At 40.4% G+C, this 19,219-nt stretch overlaps 1 protein-coding gene across 2 annotated transcripts; it reads left to right on the top strand.

Annotated features, from left to right (window-relative positions):
* Nucleotides 1-83: 83 nt before the first annotated feature.
* mars1 (methionyl-tRNA synthetase 1) lies at nt 84-18,743 on the top strand. Of its 2 annotated transcripts, XM_034531858.1 has the most exons (22): nt 84-416; nt 3,673-3,763; nt 4,594-4,672; nt 4,981-5,112; nt 5,820-5,895; nt 6,155-6,339; nt 7,276-7,385; nt 8,314-8,430; nt 8,825-9,028; nt 11,098-11,299; nt 11,418-11,492; nt 11,742-11,912; nt 12,360-12,455; nt 13,283-13,400; nt 13,485-13,698; nt 15,107-15,238; nt 15,502-15,606; nt 15,887-16,082; nt 16,673-16,744; nt 17,039-17,065; nt 17,347-17,472; nt 18,037-18,743. In XM_034531858.1, the coding sequence occupies exons 1-22, from the start codon at nt 314-316 to the stop codon at nt 18,184-18,186; spliced, it is 2,781 nt and encodes a 926-aa protein (XP_034387749.1). In that variant the 5' UTR covers nt 84-313; the 3' UTR covers nt 18,187-18,743. The 2 variants fall into 2 exon arrangements, with proteins under 2 accessions (XP_034387749.1, XP_034387750.1); XM_034531859.1 differs by lacking the exon at nt 17,039-17,065 and having other exon boundaries at nt 104-416.
* The last annotated feature ends 476 nt before the right edge of the window (nt 18,744-19,219 follow it).

Here is a 19,219-nt window from a genome sequence, read left to right as displayed (position 1 = left end):
ATCCCGCCCGGCGGTGCAACGGGCGAGGTAACAAAAACAAGCAGATCTCGTAAATGACGAAGTTACGATCTGCGAAATGGTTTGTGGGAGGTGTAGTGCATTTGACAGACAGATGCCGTTTCTATGAACGACACAGACACCGCTCAAAAAACTACATCTTCGCCATTTGTAAAAGGGCCAACCGTTCTTGCATCAGCGTGTGTGGACCACACTCGCCGGCAAAGTTACTAGCAGCTGCTTCTTGTCTCGTTTTAAAGTAAAACAAATATTGCCACCGTAAAGCCAGTAATTAGTCCAAACATCCATCGGCCAGATGAAGCTCTTCGTCAGTGAAGGCAACCCGCACTGCCTCAAGGTGTTAGCTGCTTTAGAAGTGACCGGGGTTCATTGTGACGTCCAGTATGTCAACCACGAAGGTAAGAAAGCATGGTTAGCTAAACATTAGACCTAATATAATTATAGTCGTGACTAATAACTGATTATAACGTATCCTTAGAAGGGGTTTGTCAAGTTTGAGCTGAGTTTGTGAATCTGGAAGAGCAAGTACACGTGAGTTCGTTGTAGACCTGATCAAGTGCTAACTGTCAATATCTGAGAAGCAGCGAGAAAACTCTCTTCTTGCACACCACTGCTTTGTTTGTTTTGTTAAAGTGCTGTTTTTTTCCTTTCGTGTAGCTTTTGTTTCGCAGTGCAGACCAACAGCTGTTGACATCCTACCTGTCCAGTAAACAACAGCATGCCTGTCATGCCTGGAACAGTCCCGGGTTTACCTGGATTGTTTACTTCACTGTTAACTTCCAGTTTTGTGTCGGACACAATCAAATATCTTGTTTTGTTTTTTTACCTAGCGTTAGTACCTTGACACGAATGTTGTGATTATATCTGAATGATCATTGTTGCATTCAGGTTATTACACTAATGACACACCTGGGGAATTGCACATTGATTCATTCTCTGTTCCTTTCATTCAAGTCCAGTCATTAAGAAGGGGAACATGTGCCACATTTTATGTGGATGTCAAATCAATGCTGATGGTAAATTTAGTCCACTGAAGGAGAAAAGTGCTTGCTATATTGCTGTTAAACCGTTCTTGTGTTGTGCCAAGTACTGTTTTCCCCTTTTTTGAGATGTGCCAACCACAGTTATCATTTTAGCATTAGGCTCTGCCTCTATGTGCCAGGATTAATTGTGTGCCAGGGGCGAATTCTCTCCCTCTGATAAACAAAATAAACTCACAAAATGTGACCTAAACAGAAAAAATACAACCATACACATCCTGAATCCAAGTCTCTTTCCGCCACCAAATGAAGACAGACTTATTGCAAACAATCAGCAATTCTGGTTTGGTCGAAATATAGATCTTCAATTCATACAGTAAAAAGAGAAAAAAAAAAGGCTGTTTGTCTTCAGCAGTGGCTCGTTGGTGGCTCTCACTGCTTCTTCAAAGGCAGACCATTAAAGTGTAAACATACAGTGACAAAAGGCCCATCTAATTGTCAGTTTGCACTCCTTATTTGCAAAGTGTCTTTTCAAAATAGACTTCCCTGTCTACAGAGGAGGCAAGGTTTAGGCTAAAGAACCACTTAGTTTGGTTTTGTAAAAAAAACCTTGGTAGGGGTTAACTTGACTCACATTAAGACCAAGTGACTCACTTCTCAAATGGCAAACTTAACACAAGTGAAAGGAAACATTAGAGGAGCAGCACTGCACCACACAGCTACCAAAGCTAAAGTAGCACTATGAAGTTCTTCCTTGCCTCCAACGACGCCACGTCACTGGATGAAGGAAGAGCAACAGATGTTGCAGCTTTGCCGAGCCCCAAAGAAGAAAAAGAGAACTGAGAACTGAGTACTGAGTTGGAGGCGGTGCCTCATTTTATTCCTACGAAAATTGCTCAGTGGTGTATGCAAGCAAAAAAGTTTGACTTCCAACATTCTGGATCTTCCGGCGATCTTCTGTATGTCAAAATTCTAAATAGTAGCCAAACCGTGGAAATACAACTTCCTGGTCCGTCACATAATGCCATTGGTCCCACACAGTCTTTTCCCCATAGACCCACATTAGGAAGGTCTGTGAATCAGTGGTAAATAAACTTCCCAGTTAGAGCACTGAAATAATTAGGTCCTAAAAGCTCTTAACCTGTAAAGTAACTATTACATAAAACTATCACCTACATGTAGGCTGGCGGAGTGAAAAATACAATATTAGAAGTATAAAGGTGCATAGAATAGTAATACTCAAGTGAAGTACAATTACATTAAAGTTGCACTTTAATACAGTGTTTGATGTTATGTTAATGCACTTTCCAGCACTGGTCAGGCTTAATACCTAGCATGTTTAAAAAGTTGTACCACTTAAACTCTATTGAAATACAAGTTTGCAATTCTGAAACATTTTCTTTAATTAGTCTATCATGATATGATATTTTTCAAAAGCGCAGTATTAAACCTGCCAACTGTTTCAGTTCAGTATCCAATCAGGCATGCCATTCCTTATAGGCTGTTCAGCCAGCACCCAACAAATAACCTGTGATAATAACAAAAGACCTGAAAACTCATTTCAATAAAAAAGAAAGAGGCTAGTTTATGAAGAGAGAAAATAAAGAAAAGGTCTGTATGTTGATCTTGATTTCAACCAAATCACCCGTCCTTCCTTTAATGGCCATGGGAGCAATAGTTGAAAATGTTTTCCAAAGAGAGGCAATTTTAATGCAAAGAGCCCATTTTAACTCTTTTTTTTAAGACTTGTGATGCCACTGTGACTGTGGGTATTTCTCACTAGATGCATTGTCTTGTAGAACATCATGTAGATGCTGCTGTGTAAAGGAATTAGATTAGAATGAAACAGTAATACATCCCGGTTTTGGGTTTATGCTGTGAGAGATTTTGGAGCTGGATCACAGAGATGAATGACCAAGACCATCTGTAATGCAGCCTCAGTTTATGAATGAAGGAGGGTGTACTCGGACACACATTATGTAAACAATATTAGGTGTTTGGAAGTACATTGTTTTATATAAGTCACTATTTATTTAGTTAAAGATCTGTGGAACAATAAAGTAGTCGGTTGATTGAACTGAGATAATCTCAGATGATCTGTATTTTCTTATTCATCAAACAATGACTTACGAAGTCTTAAATATTGCACATTTATTTTGGTGAATGCATTGGAATTATACTTTTTTCTGCTGTATTGAATTCTAGAGTCACCTTATCATATCAAATTGTATTGTTGAAGTGAAGGCACCAGTAAAAAGAAAACCTTGTGGTGATAAATTACAGATTAGGAAGATCAAATCCATGACCTTCTAATTGACCATTGTGTTCTTCATAGGTTATTCTAATAATTAGTAAAGTATTGAGGCTGAGAATGTGACCTCAGGATTATCCTTTAACCATTTGGGAAGTCTTGTGTTATTCGTTAGCCTTGAAGATGCAGCGTTGGATTTACATATAATATAAGGAACTAATGAAGTGTTGACAACAATTAGTCTCTCTCTCTCTCTCTCTCTCTCAACACACCCATTAGAAAGGTGGTTTACAGCATTGAATCAAGAATCTAGTCGAAACTCATCTAGAAACAGGCTTATCTGCATAACAATCGTGTCTGCTGTTGTGCGTATACTATTCGGTGTTATCTGAGTGAATATTGTGATTTTATTTTTACTTCCAGAGCGAGTGGTGCCCTTCCTCAGCCGTCCAGCCTTGCCAGCCCTGCTCCTGCCCGGTGGTCTGCACCTTTTCAGTCCTAATGCCATCTGCCGGTCAGTAGACTATGGACCTTCCTGCTTGGTCATATATGAATGCCAATGCCAAGTTGGCATGAATGTGGAAGCTGCTAATCATTGCCTCTATATAATGTTTCAGATATGCAACATCCTAAAGGGTCAGTTAGAAAAGAAAATGACTTTTTCACTTATCTCAATTGGTATCTAGTCATGTAGAGAGCTCAGGCTTTTTAACTGCTAAGGCTTTAGTGCTGTGAGCCCCTTAAATTAAATTATCTCAAAACATGGGCAAATAAAACCCAATCTATACTGTACCTCGATACCTGCTGTGGATCAGGGACAGAGCAGGTCGTCTTTGATCCCCAGCTGTCTATGTGTCCTTGGGCATGACATGTATGCGGCTAGTTAGTCCTGAAGGACATGGCCCTGCCATCAGTGTAAGAAGGGTTGTAAATGGCCCAATGACATGTAGTGTAAAGCGTGGTCGGAAGACTAGTAAGGCGCTATACAAGTCCATTTACTATTTATACATAGTAAATGTCATATACATCCATGTTCATATGTAATTAAATAGGATAAATCTGACGGATCTGGCAGCGTATTCATTTGAAAATATGGCAATTATACTTTAAACAGAGGCCTGGAACAAAATATGTTAAATGAATTTGACTGACTGATTTCATGGCAATAACATTTTGAGTCACACTGTAATTAAGTCCTAAATGTGAAGATGTCGTCTATATTTTATGGTTGTTTGTTTGGTACATAAAAGACGTTTTCTTTTTTTTTTCTTTTTTTTTTTAAAACAAACACGTTGAAACTGATTGACAGGACTTCCTTCAGTTTTCCATTTTGAAACTCCTTAGATACCTGTTTGAAGTCAGTGGACAAGACGCCAGTGAGCTTTGCAATCGGTGGCTTGAATGGGAGGCCACAGATCTTCAGGTAAGCTCTTCATAAAACCTTTCAGCTTGTATTAAATATTCCACTATTGTCAGTTCATTACATTCTCTTCAGCAGAATCCTCTTACTGTTCCTCAATGTCTTGCCAACGGGGACAGAAATCCACACAGCTAAATGATTAAAGCTCATGCTTTCAAAAGAACAATGTACTGGATAAATCTATCGGCATGCTCTGTAGGGTTTAAGAAAACAAATTGTTTAACCTCAGTCATGCTTCTTTGGCTTACAGCTTGATCGAATGTCACTCAATCAATTCTCTCTTTTTTTGTCTTTTTTTTTTATTTGTGCAGCCTGCACTGCTACAGTTCCTTCACATGGCAGTGCTGCAGGGGAAAGGATCAGAGGTGTCCAAGGTCCTCCAAGGACCCCTAAACTACATGGAGCAGAGCTTGAGCAAGGGGAACACGCCATATTTAACTGGGGTACAGCACCAACATCCCTGTTTAGCTAGTGCACTAACAATCTTTCAGTGCCTATTTAGGTAGCCATGTATAGCTTAAGTGACAGGATATAAAGACAAGCATACCCACTCAAACAAGGCTGTTTCAGGCTATATATTACATCAACAAGTAAAAAGTTCATCATGCCTCCGTGGATGCTCAGCTGAGCTAAACTGAGCGTCTCCTCTGTGCCACATCAGGCTCCTCCGGCAACATTTATTTTTCTTCCTTCCTTTTTTTTCTTTTTTTCTTTTTCCAGCTGCTGATGTTGAGCTAGTGATGTATTTTTAAGTTAAAAAGACTCATCTGGGGAGGAGCCCCCTCATGTAGCAGATGTGCCTGAGTGTGGGCGTGGGGATCAGCTCTCTGTGGCATTTGAAGCCCCTGTGGCAACAAGTCATCTGCGTCTGTCATATATTTCATGTGTACAGAAATATGTTATGTTAAGTCTCTTGGTGATTGGCATGGCTTGGAGGAACCCTGTGTAAAGCTAAAGAAACACTGGTATGCACACACACACTGAAGCAGTCACAGCGGAGCACATACTCCATATTTAGTGAGATTCAAGCACACAAAACAATCATGCTGGAAATAGCGGTTAGGTTTTTGATGGGATGACAGCAAAGGACACATGTCATCTTCAGTAATATTGTGTGTTAATTGCTAAAATAAATAATGTTGTGTTTCAGGAAGCTGTTTCAGTTGCCGATGTTGTTTTGTGGGCTGCGCTGTACCCCGTTTTATCTGACCCTTCACTAGCATTGGGTAAGTACTAATAAACCTTAAAATTCTGTTATTGGCCATCCATAAATGCTCCAAGCATGAAGAAAAATGTCTTAACCTCAATTGAGCTTATTTTTTCCTTCATTATCTTCATTTATGTTATTGTTCAAATGTCTTATTTATAATGTTGTGTTCTCTGTGTTTTAACACTCCTTACTGCTTCCTTTCAATTTCCTTTTTTTTTTTTTGTTCCTTAATACCCCCGCCCCCACCATTTCCCTGCCTGTTTTACATTTTCCAGGCGAGCGCACGTCTGTGAAGGCTTGGTTTGACCGCGGGGCTGTCATGCACAGTTGCCAGTCTGCTGCTCAGAAAGTGCTGCAGGGGAAAGGCCTGCAGGGCATGAAGATCTTCATGCAGAGGCAGCCTGCCCCTCAGAGCAGCCAGTGCAGAGGCACGCAGCCATGCAACAGCAACCCTGCTGAGGTATCAGATCATTGGGATAACGATCAGACTTAAAGCGTTCTTACTGAACACAAATTTGAGAGGCTTCAGTGACTAACTACACCTGTGCTTTCGCCTCAGGAAACATGTACGCTTTGTGAGGTTTCCAAGAAAATATCTTTCCTTATTTTCGGCGAGATCTATGGATGCACGAACACAAACAACACTGTGCAAAACACATGTCCTTTCCCACATCCTACGTCTTCACCTCACCGTAGATTTTAGGAAGAAATTTAAAGCATTCAAAGGGTTGCGTGGCTCGGATTCACTTCACTTAAACTAAGCAGTGCTCTCCTGTAAAGCAGATGCAACTTCTGTGTCAGAGTTAACCTGGCTGTATGAAAGCATGTAGAGGTTACATCACTTTTTCTTTAACCTCTGTTCTCTCTCTCTCGTGTGAGCATGGGAGGATTTGAACAGGTGTCAATCAAATGTTATTAGCAGCACTCACGGCTCCCTGTCAGAGGACATGGCGGGGTGTGTGTATCTCAGTTTGCGTAATGGTTTGAGGTCAAAGATCAAGTGGCGATATAATTCTGAAACATTGGCGGTTCTTGAAAAGGATAAATCTCCATACAGTAGGATTCTAGTGACAGTCATCAATAGGGTCGTGAACTTGAGCAACAGATGTTGAAAAATACTGAACACGATGCTAACACTTTGGATATAATGCAGTGCTTCTTATTTTTTGCTTGTTAACGTCATGTTGATATGGAGCCAATTTTGATGTCAAGTTCAGTCTTTGTGAGTTCATTCTAACACTTTAAATGATGTATATGTCATGGAAATGAAAAGTTATTAAATCTGCACGATTAAACCAGAAATATCTATTTGGGGAGATTAATAACCTTACTATTAATAAGCTGGTCTTTGTTTAATTTCCAGCTGATGATTCTCTGTGTCTAAATGCTTGTGTAGGTTGAGGAAAGTGAGCGTGTGGTGTCCGTAGAGGAGATGGAGGCAGCTTCTCTAACCTGGAGCAAAGCTTTGACCGCCTGTCCATTGGCTACAGACAGACAGCACCCCATGTAAGTCATAACAAGTGCCGTTTCCCATGCTAGACACTAAGCAGAGGATCTCATTCAGTGTCATTTTCAGTGAGTGTGTATGTTGCAGTTTAACAGTTTAGGATGATATTTGATGTTGTGGTGACCACATCACCGAAGACCCACAAACTAAAATATTACCTCGCAACTTCATGTCGCTGAATCCAGCTAATTTTCCAAACTCCTGAAAAGAACATTTGTCACAAGCAGAAGATTCGAGTGAATTGGGCTGTAAAATTCACCCTGAGGCTGTAGACGCAACTCTTAAAGAGTTACAAGATGGGAATATTGAGGTGAGACACTTACAGGCAAAAACATATTTCTTCATGCTCTGGTCAATTTTTCAAACTTTTAGAAAGGAAATCAATTTGGGAAATTTCATAGCGATGTCTATGAGTTACATTGTTTTACCCTATTCTTCTGTAGTCTTTATGTGTAAAATGTATGGAATTTTACAATACAAATCTTTAAAGGCTGTTTTCTAGAAATATGTTTTTTTCTCATACAAAGTGCTCAGTTCAGTAGTGCTTACATACACCAAATGTTACAGTTACTTTCCTATCAATATTCTGTTTTTACTAAAGGTTTGTTCATATATCATTCATAGCCTGATTTATGGAACATTTTATTCTTAAAAAATTGAGAAAATGAAAAATTGTTTACGGTTGTTGACAGTATTTTCTGGTTTAAGGAGTGATACAAAGAGATATCCAAAATCCCCCTTTCTGTACTGGAAATGTATGTAAATTAGCACACATTTAATAAGATGGTGCGTTATTTGCATATTAAAAACGATTGTCCTAACCTAAGTAATCAACTGGGGTTTAAGTATTTATGGGGATATCTATTAGTTGAAACGTTTACCCCACCTGTCTCCACTAAAACCCCATATCTGTTTGTTTCCCATCAGTTTGCCACAGGAGGGCAAGCGAAACCTCCTTGTGACCAGTGCCTTGCCGTACGTCAACAACGTCCCCCACCTGGGCAACATCATTGGCTGCGTCCTCAGCGCTGATGCCTTCTCCAGGTATAACGCTTGTGACTCCCTTTATTCCATCTACATACTGTAGGTACTGATAATCATGAACAAAATATTAATGTCTTTTACCAACACAATCTTGTGCATTTGTTATGTAGAGGCTGTCGGGCATATGCAAACCTGTAATGTATGCAAAGGCCTTTTCAACGTTACAATGAAAAGGTCTCTTATTTGTCCCCTCTAACATTCATTCTCCACTTATCCTGCTTTCTTACTCACTTACCGTCACGTATTCACTCCAACTCCCCCATCGTCATCTCTCTTTTGCTCTTTTTTCATTCTTTCTACATTTCTTTAATCTTTAGTGCATCTTTCTCTGTCACTTGCCATCCCTCTTATATCTTCCTGTACTGACTCACATGCGTCTGTCTTCTCCTCGAAGGTATGGCCGTCTGCGAGGCTGGAACATCCTGTTTGTATGTGGCACAGACGAGTATGGCACAGCTACAGAGAACAAGGCCAGAGAGGAGGGTCTGACACCGCAGCAGATCTGCGACAAGTACCATGTCATTCACTCCGACATCTACAAGTGGTTCCAGATTGACTTTGACTTTTTTGGCAGAACCACAACCGAAAAGCAGACGGAGTAAGTGGAAGCAGGCAAAGAGGCTTTAGTTGGCCTGTTTAAAATAAATATATATATATATATATATATATATATATATATATATATATATATAATCCACGGTTCTGTGAAAAATGTAAAGATGGTGAAAAAATGGTGTAAAAGGGCAAACACATTTCCATTCGACTACTATACAGTTACGTAATGTAAGATCACTATAATCTTACAGTAGATACTGGTGGGGATGTCTAGCCCTCTCAAGCATACATTGTAGGCAAGGCAAGTTTATTTATAGAGCACAATTCATACACAAGGCAATTCAAAGTGCTTTACAGCTACATCAAATTACAAAAAGGCAAATAAAATCATTCCATAAAAATAATAATATATTAATTATATTAAAAGTGAAGAGTGCATATAAAATACTTTCAGTTGTCAAATAGAACCGTTTTCAGCCTGGATTTAAACATTGTCAGAGTTGAGGCCTGTCTCACATCTTCTGGAAGACTGTTCCAGATTTTAGCATAAAACTGAAACGCAGCCTCACCGTGTTTAGTCCTGACTCTGGACCAGCAGGAGACCACTCCCTGAGCTTCTCAGAGCCCGAGATGGTTCATATGGCTCTAACATGTCACACATGTACGATGGTGCTAGACCATGAAGACATTTGTACACAAGCAGAGCTGTTTTAAAGTCTATTCTCTGAGCAACAGGAAGCCAGTGCAAAGACCTGAGCACTGGACTAATATGGTCGTATTTCCTGGTTCTAGTCAGGACTCGAGCAGCAGTGTTCTGGATGTACTGCAGCTGTCTTACAGCTCGTTTAGAGAGCCCAGTGAGCAGGCCGTTACAGTAGTCTAACCTGCTGGAGACAAACGCATGGATTAGTCTCTCCAAGTCTGGTTTAGACACTATTCCTTTTGATTTTGGTTGTACTCTTCTTAATCTCAGATTATTCACCGTGATTATAGAATGTTGGTCATTGCTGCTATTTCTGACATTTACCAAATAAAAGAATAAAATCCAACAAGAAAGCTTATGTATATAAAAAAAAGTGTGTCTAGAACTACAGTTATCATGCTCTGCTGAGTACATGTTAATAACTAAGTTGTCTCTGTGTGTGTGTGTGTGTGTGTGTGTGTGTGTGTGTGTGTGTGTGTGTGTGTGAGTGAGTAGATTCAGTCGGTTGAGAATTCACTTCATTTCAGTATTAGATTGTATGTGTTTGTTTAAGAGACCGTATCACTTCTTAGTACTTAACTTTCTAAAAAGTCAACAGAAAGGAAAGGCATCGGCAGAGTCGATACAGGACAAATACATTGGACATTTCGTAGTTATCTATTTTAAAATATTGAGGGACAATTAATCATTTCAAAGTTATGGATTGTTGCTCTAAGGAATTATTGAAACAATGAAAGCAATGGCGTTGCTGTGGCTTCTTGTCAGAGTGTGTATGGATCAGGTGTCAGATTATGTTTTGGTTGTCTGGGTCTTTAAATAAGATGGTGAAAGATGTGTTTTTATTATTTATTTATATTCATTCTTCAGTGAAGAGGAGACTTTAATCCTTGAGCTTGCACATGGAAAGGATTACAAAGATAAAAACTTGTGTTGTTTTGTGGGCTTTTCTTTGATAAGTAAAACATAAAAGGCATCAAACACCATGCACCAGAATCTTTTTCTTTTGAGAAGTGAAAACAGCCCAGAGATTAAAGACTTGTGTCTTGATTCACGAAAAGTACTTTGGATGCTGGGTCTTATATTTGCAAATCCAACACTAAAGGTTACCATAAGCTTTTTGTTTTCACTTCATGTTTAATTTCAACAAACTAATAACATACTTTTTCCTATCTACCTATTGCTATATTTATTGCTATATTGATCCAAAAAGTTTACATAATGTTCTAGCCAACAGGGAAGAGAGGTATTAATTTGAGTTGGAAAAACAAAAATGGTGTTGGGGTTTAATGACTAGTTAGTTCCCACATAACACATTTGTCAGTGTGTTGATACACCTTGTTAACTACAATGTTGTCGTTGCATCCCGGGCACAACCCTCTAACTATGTTTGTCTTCTCTTATCCTTTCAGGATTGCCCAGAATATTTTCTGGAGAATCCACAAGCATGGTTTCCTCCTGGAAGACACGGTGGAGCAACTGCGTTGTGAAAACTGCAAGCGCTTCCTCGCCGACCGCTTCGTAGAGGGAATCTGTCCCAACTGCAGCTACCCGGAAGCTCGTGGTGACCAGTGTGACAAGTGTGGGCGGCTCATCAATGCTGTGGAGCTGAGGGTGAGTTGGAAGGAGCGTGTAGACGATAAAAGGCGAGAGAGCAAGAGCATGATGAATCTGCGTTCGCGATTGATATCACATTTCTGTTTGATCAGTATTGACGTCTGTCCCTTTTCAGGAACCTCAGTGTAAAGTCTGCAGGCAGACTCCAGTTGTACGCTCCTCCAAACATCTGTTCTTGGACCTGCCAAAGGTATGCTCTTCATACTGCTTTGTAATAATGTGGGTAGCCCATTCTTTAGTTAATGCTTTTTTTGCTCACAGAGTTATTAGCCTGTTTAGAAAGTACAAACATTAAGTGTATAGTATATTTCATAGTCATAGCTTGTTATCCCTCTTGTCATTTTATTACATCAACGGCTTTACTCCTTTCCGAAGCAGTGTTTTGGCGTAATGACACGTTTTTGTCAGCATTTTCATTCTCGCTCACTCTCTCACGCAGCTAGAGGCTCAGTTGGAGCAGTGGCTGGACAAGTCAACCAGCACAGGAGACTGGACAGCAAATGCCAAACAGATCACTCGCTCCTGGCTGAGAGATGGACTCAAACCTCGCTGCATCACCAGGGACCTGCGATGGGGAACGCCAGTACCGCATCCTGACTTTAAAGACAAGGTCTGCTGTGCTCACCTGGAGTAAAAACTATTTGTTATTGATAGTTAATTATAGAGTAGAAAAGATGCACACTCCACTTTGTTTTTTATTGAAGCATAATAAAACCCTACCGCTCATCTTAATTACCTGCTGAGAAGAAAATGAATGTAAACATTTAATATCTAAGGTTCCTAATTAAACATTGAAAATGACGATGCACTAGCTGTTTACAAATGCTTCAGTTACTGATGATACTGCAGTGCTCTCTAATAGCTCACTGGGAGACGCTCTGGGTCTAAACATAACACTGGCCGCTTCTTTTTGTACTCTGATCTAAATGTCTCCAAACACTAATGCATAAGGGAATTTTTACTCAAGTCACCTTGTGCATCTATTGGATTTTCCATTCCTCCTTTCAAATGATCCGGAATAAATTTCTTTAACACAAAGTCTCTGGTGCTTCTGCAGGTGTTCTACGTGTGGTTTGACGCCCCCATTGGTTATCTGTCCATTACCGCCAACTACACCGACCAATGGGAGAAGTGGTGGAAGAATCCTAATCAGGTAACCATCCGACACCTGGCTCCTCCCCCCGAACACACACCCACACGTCAGGAGTTATTAGCCGAGCAGAGTACTGATGCACAAGGTTGGCACAGATTGCGTCCTCTTTGCAACACAGTGGGTCTGATTGCTTTTTTCATTGCTCCATCTGGTCTTTTGCACTCCTGTTAAAAACACTGTGTAATTGCTGGTCCCATATAACCCTAATGTGAAACAGATGAAGACATAACCTCTTTGATTACAAATAAAATGCACAGTCAGTTTTGTAATCACCGCTAAGATACACACGCAGTATAATGTGAAGGAGACAATTTTAAGTCAAAAGCCTCAACATGATTAGTCTTCCATATATTTACTAGGTTTCTGTTGGTCATGATGCTTTACTTAGACATTGTGTGTGTACATTGAACATCCCTCACGTATATTAACAAGTGTGTTCATTTACATGTGGACTCACTGTAAGAGCCACCATATTGTGTGTGTGTGTGTGTGTGTGTGTGTGTGTGTGTGTGTGTGTGTGTGTGTGTGTGTGTGTGTGTGTGTGTGTGTGTGTGTGTGTGTGTGTGTGTGTGTGTGTGTGTGTGTGTGTGTGTGTGTGTGTGTGTGTGTGTGTGTGTGTGTGTGTGTGTGTGTGTGTGTGTGTGTGTGTGTGTGTGTGTGTGTGTGTGTGTGTGTGTGTGTGTGTGTGTGTGTGTGTGTGTGTGTGTGTGTGTGAAAAGAGAGATGGGGGTTGGGGAGAGCTGATAAGTCCTCTTTGAACTGGATGATCTCATGATGATCTAATATGATGTCATCCTCACTGTGCAGTGTTCTGTCTCTGTCACTAGGTGGAGCTGTACAACTTCATGGCCAAAGACAATGTGCCTTTCCACAGTGTGGTGTTTCCCTGCTCTCTACTGGGAGCGCAGGACAACTACACTCTGGTCAGCCACCTCATTGCCACTGGTAAGCACTTATTACCAGTTGATTTATTATTGTTGTGTTATTTGACTAATTTGATGAGTAATTTATGCTGTAACTTCCCTACAGAGTATCTGAATTACGAGGACACAAAGTTCTCCAAGAGCCGTGGGGTGGGTGTGTTTGGAGACATGGCCAAGGATACGGGCATCCCTTCAGATGTGTGGCGGTTCTACCTCCTCTATGTGCGTCCAGAGGGACAGGATTCAGCCTTCTCCTGGGCTGACATGGCTCTGAAGAACAACTCTGAGCTGCTCAACAACTTGGGCAACTTCATCAACAGGTTGATGATAGTCATATGTTGTATAAGTAATTCCATATGCGATTAGCAAATAGTAGAATTTAGACTTGGGTCAGAATTCATCTGATGACCATAACAAGGTAACCTGCACCAATCTCCTCATGCTACTTGTTCCCAACCATCTGACTTTGGGACATTTTCTGTGTGTTACAGGTTTTTTTTAAACTTATTTAAATGATCGGTCAAAATTAGTCACCAGTGGAAAAAAAGAAAATGAGGCAAATCACCTCAAGTTGCTCAAATTAAGTGAATAATTTACTCAAAGTAAATATGCAGCAAAACTGTCATCCAGTCCAATTAACAAGTTTTCAACTCAATGAAAATAAAGTATGTTAGAGCAGTAACTATTACAAGAGACTCACCCTAGTTTTCTAAATTTGTTTGGGATGGTGTAATTTAGCCCCAATTACATCGCCTCAAATGATTTTTAAAAGATCAGGGTTGAATCCCACATCAAAGATTTTTCTCAGCAGTTTTTTTTTTTTTTTCCAAAGTACCTTGATCTTCAAAATTGGTCTCGGGCAGCAACGTTGATGCCTAATTGGTTCAAAAATATCTTGTAGATTGCATCCAGCCTGAGGTGTTGGAGGTAAAAAGTATTCCGCTTCAGAAAATAATTTCTGTCCCTGCCTAGATCCAGTTACTAAATCACTACATCATTAGAGACAGCGTGTCCATCTTGAACCCGCTTTTTCAAATTCATAAACGTTTCTGTTTAGTTGAAACGTTGACTGTACACTTTGTCAGCTTGACAAACTGACATGGCTAGAGCCTTTTTTACAAGCGGCAAATATGACTTTATAGATTACGATGTCTCAGTTATTGTAACAGTAAGAATGTTGCTCTTTATTATCCCAAGAGGAGAATTCTCACGGCTTTAGTTTGTATTCATCAATCAGTTTCACTAATTAAAAACTCAAACAAATGTATCATGCAGGTCACTAACGGTTCATGCTCACGCATCCAAATTGCAGTTCATTGTACATTTGACAGTTGTCTGGCAGACCTTCCTCAGAGGCTGAGAGATGTGTAAAATATAGAACAGTCCGTTGCATCACCCATGACAAACGTTCTCACTACCAACCTCTTCCTGATGTACACATAAAAGTCTCTTTTTTTGTAAATCCCTGTCTCCAGACACAGCTACGATGTAGAGGCGATAAAGGAGCTGTGGCGAGGCTCAATGCAGCACACTGTTATGTTAGTTTACACTAGCAGAGCCCTGTATTTCATCTGGCAACAAAATCTATAATTTATGAACAATTAGCAAGTCAAGCAACGTGGCCTTCTCTCATTTTGCTCTCTCGCTGACTTTCCCATATTTTTCCCTGACCCCCATTTCTTTTCTCTTTTTTTCATCTGTTCAAACCTCCTTCTCCCTCTCCTCCAGAGGTGGCATGTTTGTCACTAAGTTCTTTGAGGGCATTGTGCCTGTGATGGAGCTACAGCAGGAAGATAAGACGCTGCTGGCTCTGGTGGGCTGGGAGCTGCAGCAGTACATCCAGCTCATGGACAAAGTCAAGTAAGGCTCATGGACTTTCATACGCTCCCTGTCAAACGGTTGATGTTGGGATATCAATTTATTTAATCTGGCTTTTAAGAAGTAAAACTCTGTCTGTCTTTAATTAGATAAATTCAGTCATTTAAAATGATACAAGTTTGAAAATGTATATGTAAAGTGACAGTGAAACACTAGTAGATAACCCCATATTTGGACTTCTGCTTAAGTAGATTCTGAATAATAAGTCAACTGTCGGTGTCACATTATCATCAATTTCCCACCAGAATCCGCGATGCTCTGAGACACATCCTCAACATCTCTCGCCATGGCAACCAGTACATTCAGGTCAATGAACCCTGGAAGAAGATTAAGGGAGGAGACACAGAGAGGTGAGTCGGCCTTGACCAGTTCAACACAATATGTACTGCTGTAGAGTCACACAAGGGAGATGGATCTGTGGTGCCGATGTGTAAATTCTCATTTTATATTAAAACGGAGACGAACCGCTCACCTTTTTTGAAAAAGGATTCCTTTATGCACAATCACGTAATGTATTTGTAATGAACAGTCAACTAGAAGAGGAGTAGATGGGATATCATTCCATTGTTTAACAAAAATATTTAGATTTATGATCTGTCTGACTGACTGAGCTCCGTCTCTCCTCTTCAGACAGCGTGCGGGCACGGTCACCGGTGTATCTGTGAATGTCGCCTGCTTGCTGTCAGTGATGCTGCTGCCATACATGCCAGCTGTCAGCCAAACCATCAGGGATCAACTCAATGCCCCTCCGTCTTGCGTCAATACCATGTTGCAAGGCACTGGCACCTTTGTGTGTTGCCTGAGTGCTGGCCACCGCATTGGCACCGTGAGTATGACCTGAAGAAGGTACACACGCACAGTTCATACATTCAAACCTGTGGAACCTCCTGTATGTTGACGCTGGGTGATACAATGAGGATGCAACAGTTAACTATCAATATTTTACACACACACACACACACACACACACACACACAAGAATAATAGCCTAGACGTGTTTTCAGGGCTCAGCATTCGAACAGCCAGTTTCTCTCGGGCCACTTGTCCCTTCAGGCCTAATTGTGGTGACCAGTGTCTGCACCATCTCCGAGGCTCTAGTGATTTGTGACTGAGCCCTCGAGATGAGGAGCAGCAGACGACACAGTTCTAAAGTCAAACTAACACAATTTGCACACAACTCTTCTGCATTGAAGAGTTGTGATCATGATCCAAACTCTGCAAATGTCTCAGACATAGTTATCTTCTTACTTACTTGCATAATCCTCTTTGTTCAAAGACGAGCACAGAGTCTCCAGTTTTCCAGCAACACATCCCTTCGGCTGGATCGACAATCGCAAACTTTTTGAAATAATTGTACATATATTCTTTTGAATTTCAACCCTTTTCAAAACCCCTGCCGACCCCTTTCATTCCCAGGTCAGTCCGTTGTTTCAGAAACTGGAGGTGGACCAGATTGAGGCTTTGAAGAAGAGATTTGGTGGACAGCAGGTATTTGATGTTTATGATCTCTAATGGACTGTGCATGAGTTCATACAGGTCGTGTAGTAATATAGGTTGACTATTTATGAATAATGAAATAAGGAAGGATTGATAATGCATGGCTATTCAGGGGCTTTTGTCAGACTGTCGACCCAAATACGAATTTGTGCGTCATTGGAGTATCTGTCTTTTGAAACACGATGCAGAGCAAACCCAGTGTAAATGTTTAAATGATGTACTACGCATCCATCACATAGAGAAATAATCCCTCTCCAAAACCTTTCCCCAACCGTCTGCCTCTAGCCTGAAGATGAACCACCTAAAAAAAAGGTATCCAGTAGTATTTGTTTGAAGAGTCCCCCCTCACTGATTATTCTGTGTCAATATTGATTAGCGCACGCCTTCACTAACACGTCCTCGTACTTAGAATATTACCCTCATCTCCGTGTGTCCAGCGTGATTCACTGTCCACTCACACTTCATGACTCATAAAATCGTGTCTGCATTTTGAGTGAAGAGTGGTATTGTCTGAAATGTCATCTTTAGAAATAATAACCAGAAAAATGCCACAAATTCTAAAAACATTTTAATCCGTCTGTTTGCGCCCTCAGATGACAGCTCAGAGCGCAGGTAGCACCCAGCCGGCCGCTGTGCCAGCGGCCGCTGCTGCGATGGCGTCGGTGAACGGAGTGGACCCAGAAAAAGCCAAGCAGCTCACACAGGCTGTGACTGAGCAGGTGATTTAGTTGAAACACAATTGTTAAATGTTGGAATCAATCCGTCATTCGAACAGAACGCTAGACTAAATGTATTCAAATTGAATTGTTTTGTCTTTTATTATAATTTTTACGACAGGAATAAAACGGAAGGGAAAAAACCAACAAAAAAAAAACACGATCTTTGCGAAAAAACAAATCACGCGCAACAAACCACTGGCCGCTGAAATAAATAGTGGCTAATTTTAAAAGCTGCATCTAATCAGTATCTTTATTTGTATAATTATCTAGTAATGTTTAAGTTTTTAATCAATTGGTCAAAATAGTATTTTCTTTTCATGATCTTTGAAATTTTACGCTATACTCTCAACTATAAATGCAATTAAATTTTTGGGGCTCAATTGTTTAAATTCCCAGCATTTCCAAATGAAGATAAATGCGTATAATTACGAACTCACAAATTGACGCCTTACTGAATTGCTTTCTATATTTGACAAGAAAGCTGCCAACCGCTGTCTATAAAAGCTGAAGGTTACAATGAAAGGTGTGATAAATCTATTAACCCGGACATTTTGTCTACCACAGGGGGAAAAGGTGCGAGCACTCAAAACCCAGAAGGCGGAGAAGGCTGCGATCACAGCAGAGGTGGCCAAACTGTTGGACCTTAAGAAACAGCTGGCTCTGGCTGAGGGGAAGAGCCCTGAGCCCGCACCTCAGAAAGGCAAGAAGAAGTGAGGCAGGAAAGAAGGGAATGCTAAATTGAGGAGGTTAGTGAGAGGAATGGAAGAGTAGACTGGTTTTGAGGTATTGTGGCGAATGGGAACAAGATGTACACTAAAAGAGAGATGAGGGTATTACCTTAAGGCAAAGCCGTGACAGGATCTAAGACAATGTGGTGTTGGCACTGAGGACTAATGAAATGCTGGATGGGCCGACGGGGAAACGAAAACACACAAAGAGACTCAAATGAATACAGCTACAGAATGGAGGGATTTTTCCAAATCCCTACACCAAAAGAAACTGATTTTATACTCTCCCTGTGATAGAGTCAGTATACGATATTAGTGTTGGAAGGTGTGTTGTACATTTAAAGATTTTTCTTTTTCTTTTATCCGTGGAATTTTTATTTCCCTCCCCCCATTTGCTACAAATACCTTTTTGGATCCAGAAAATAAATGGATTAAGTTCACCTGAAAATTGTCTTTACTCTCAACCTTTCTCAATTAGCTCTAGTTTACAACAACAAAATCAGTCATACACTCACGCAAATAAATATTACATGACACAAGAAATTGCACATTATTTTCTTTTATTGCAAATTGGGGATTACAATGAAGGATAAAATAATTGGTGTTGTAAAATACATGTATTTGATGCCATCAATGATAAAAAGCCATGCATATTACTCTACGATTACCAATTTGTATCTGCAGGTAGAAAATAACAGTGGATATGTTGGCATTTTACAGTACAGTTGTGTATATAATACAGCGTTATTAAAAAAATAGTAAATCAATTCTCCCACAAATTCCCATATTGATAGAAAAAGGTCAGCTTATCAAGTATAGCCGGGTCCTATTTACTTTATCTAAAACACACACACACACAAGCCATGGGTTATAAAAAAGTAAGAAAGAATCATTCTCTCATACTTGCACAGGGCACTTTCAGACTTTTCCTGAGCTCCTAAACTCTTCACAAATTGGGGCAAATAATCTCTGCTAGCCAAATTGCAGCCCTTAACATAGGAGTTACAATTATTGCAAAA

This window comes from Cyclopterus lumpus, chromosome 5 (genome assembly GCF_009769545.1).
Source record: "Cyclopterus lumpus isolate fCycLum1 chromosome 5, fCycLum1.pri, whole genome shotgun sequence".
NCBI classification, from domain to species: domain Eukaryota; kingdom Metazoa; phylum Chordata; class Actinopteri; order Perciformes; family Cyclopteridae; genus Cyclopterus; species Cyclopterus lumpus.
Note: the sequence above shows the minus strand (reverse complement) of the source record. Positions and strands in the feature narration are given on the sequence as shown.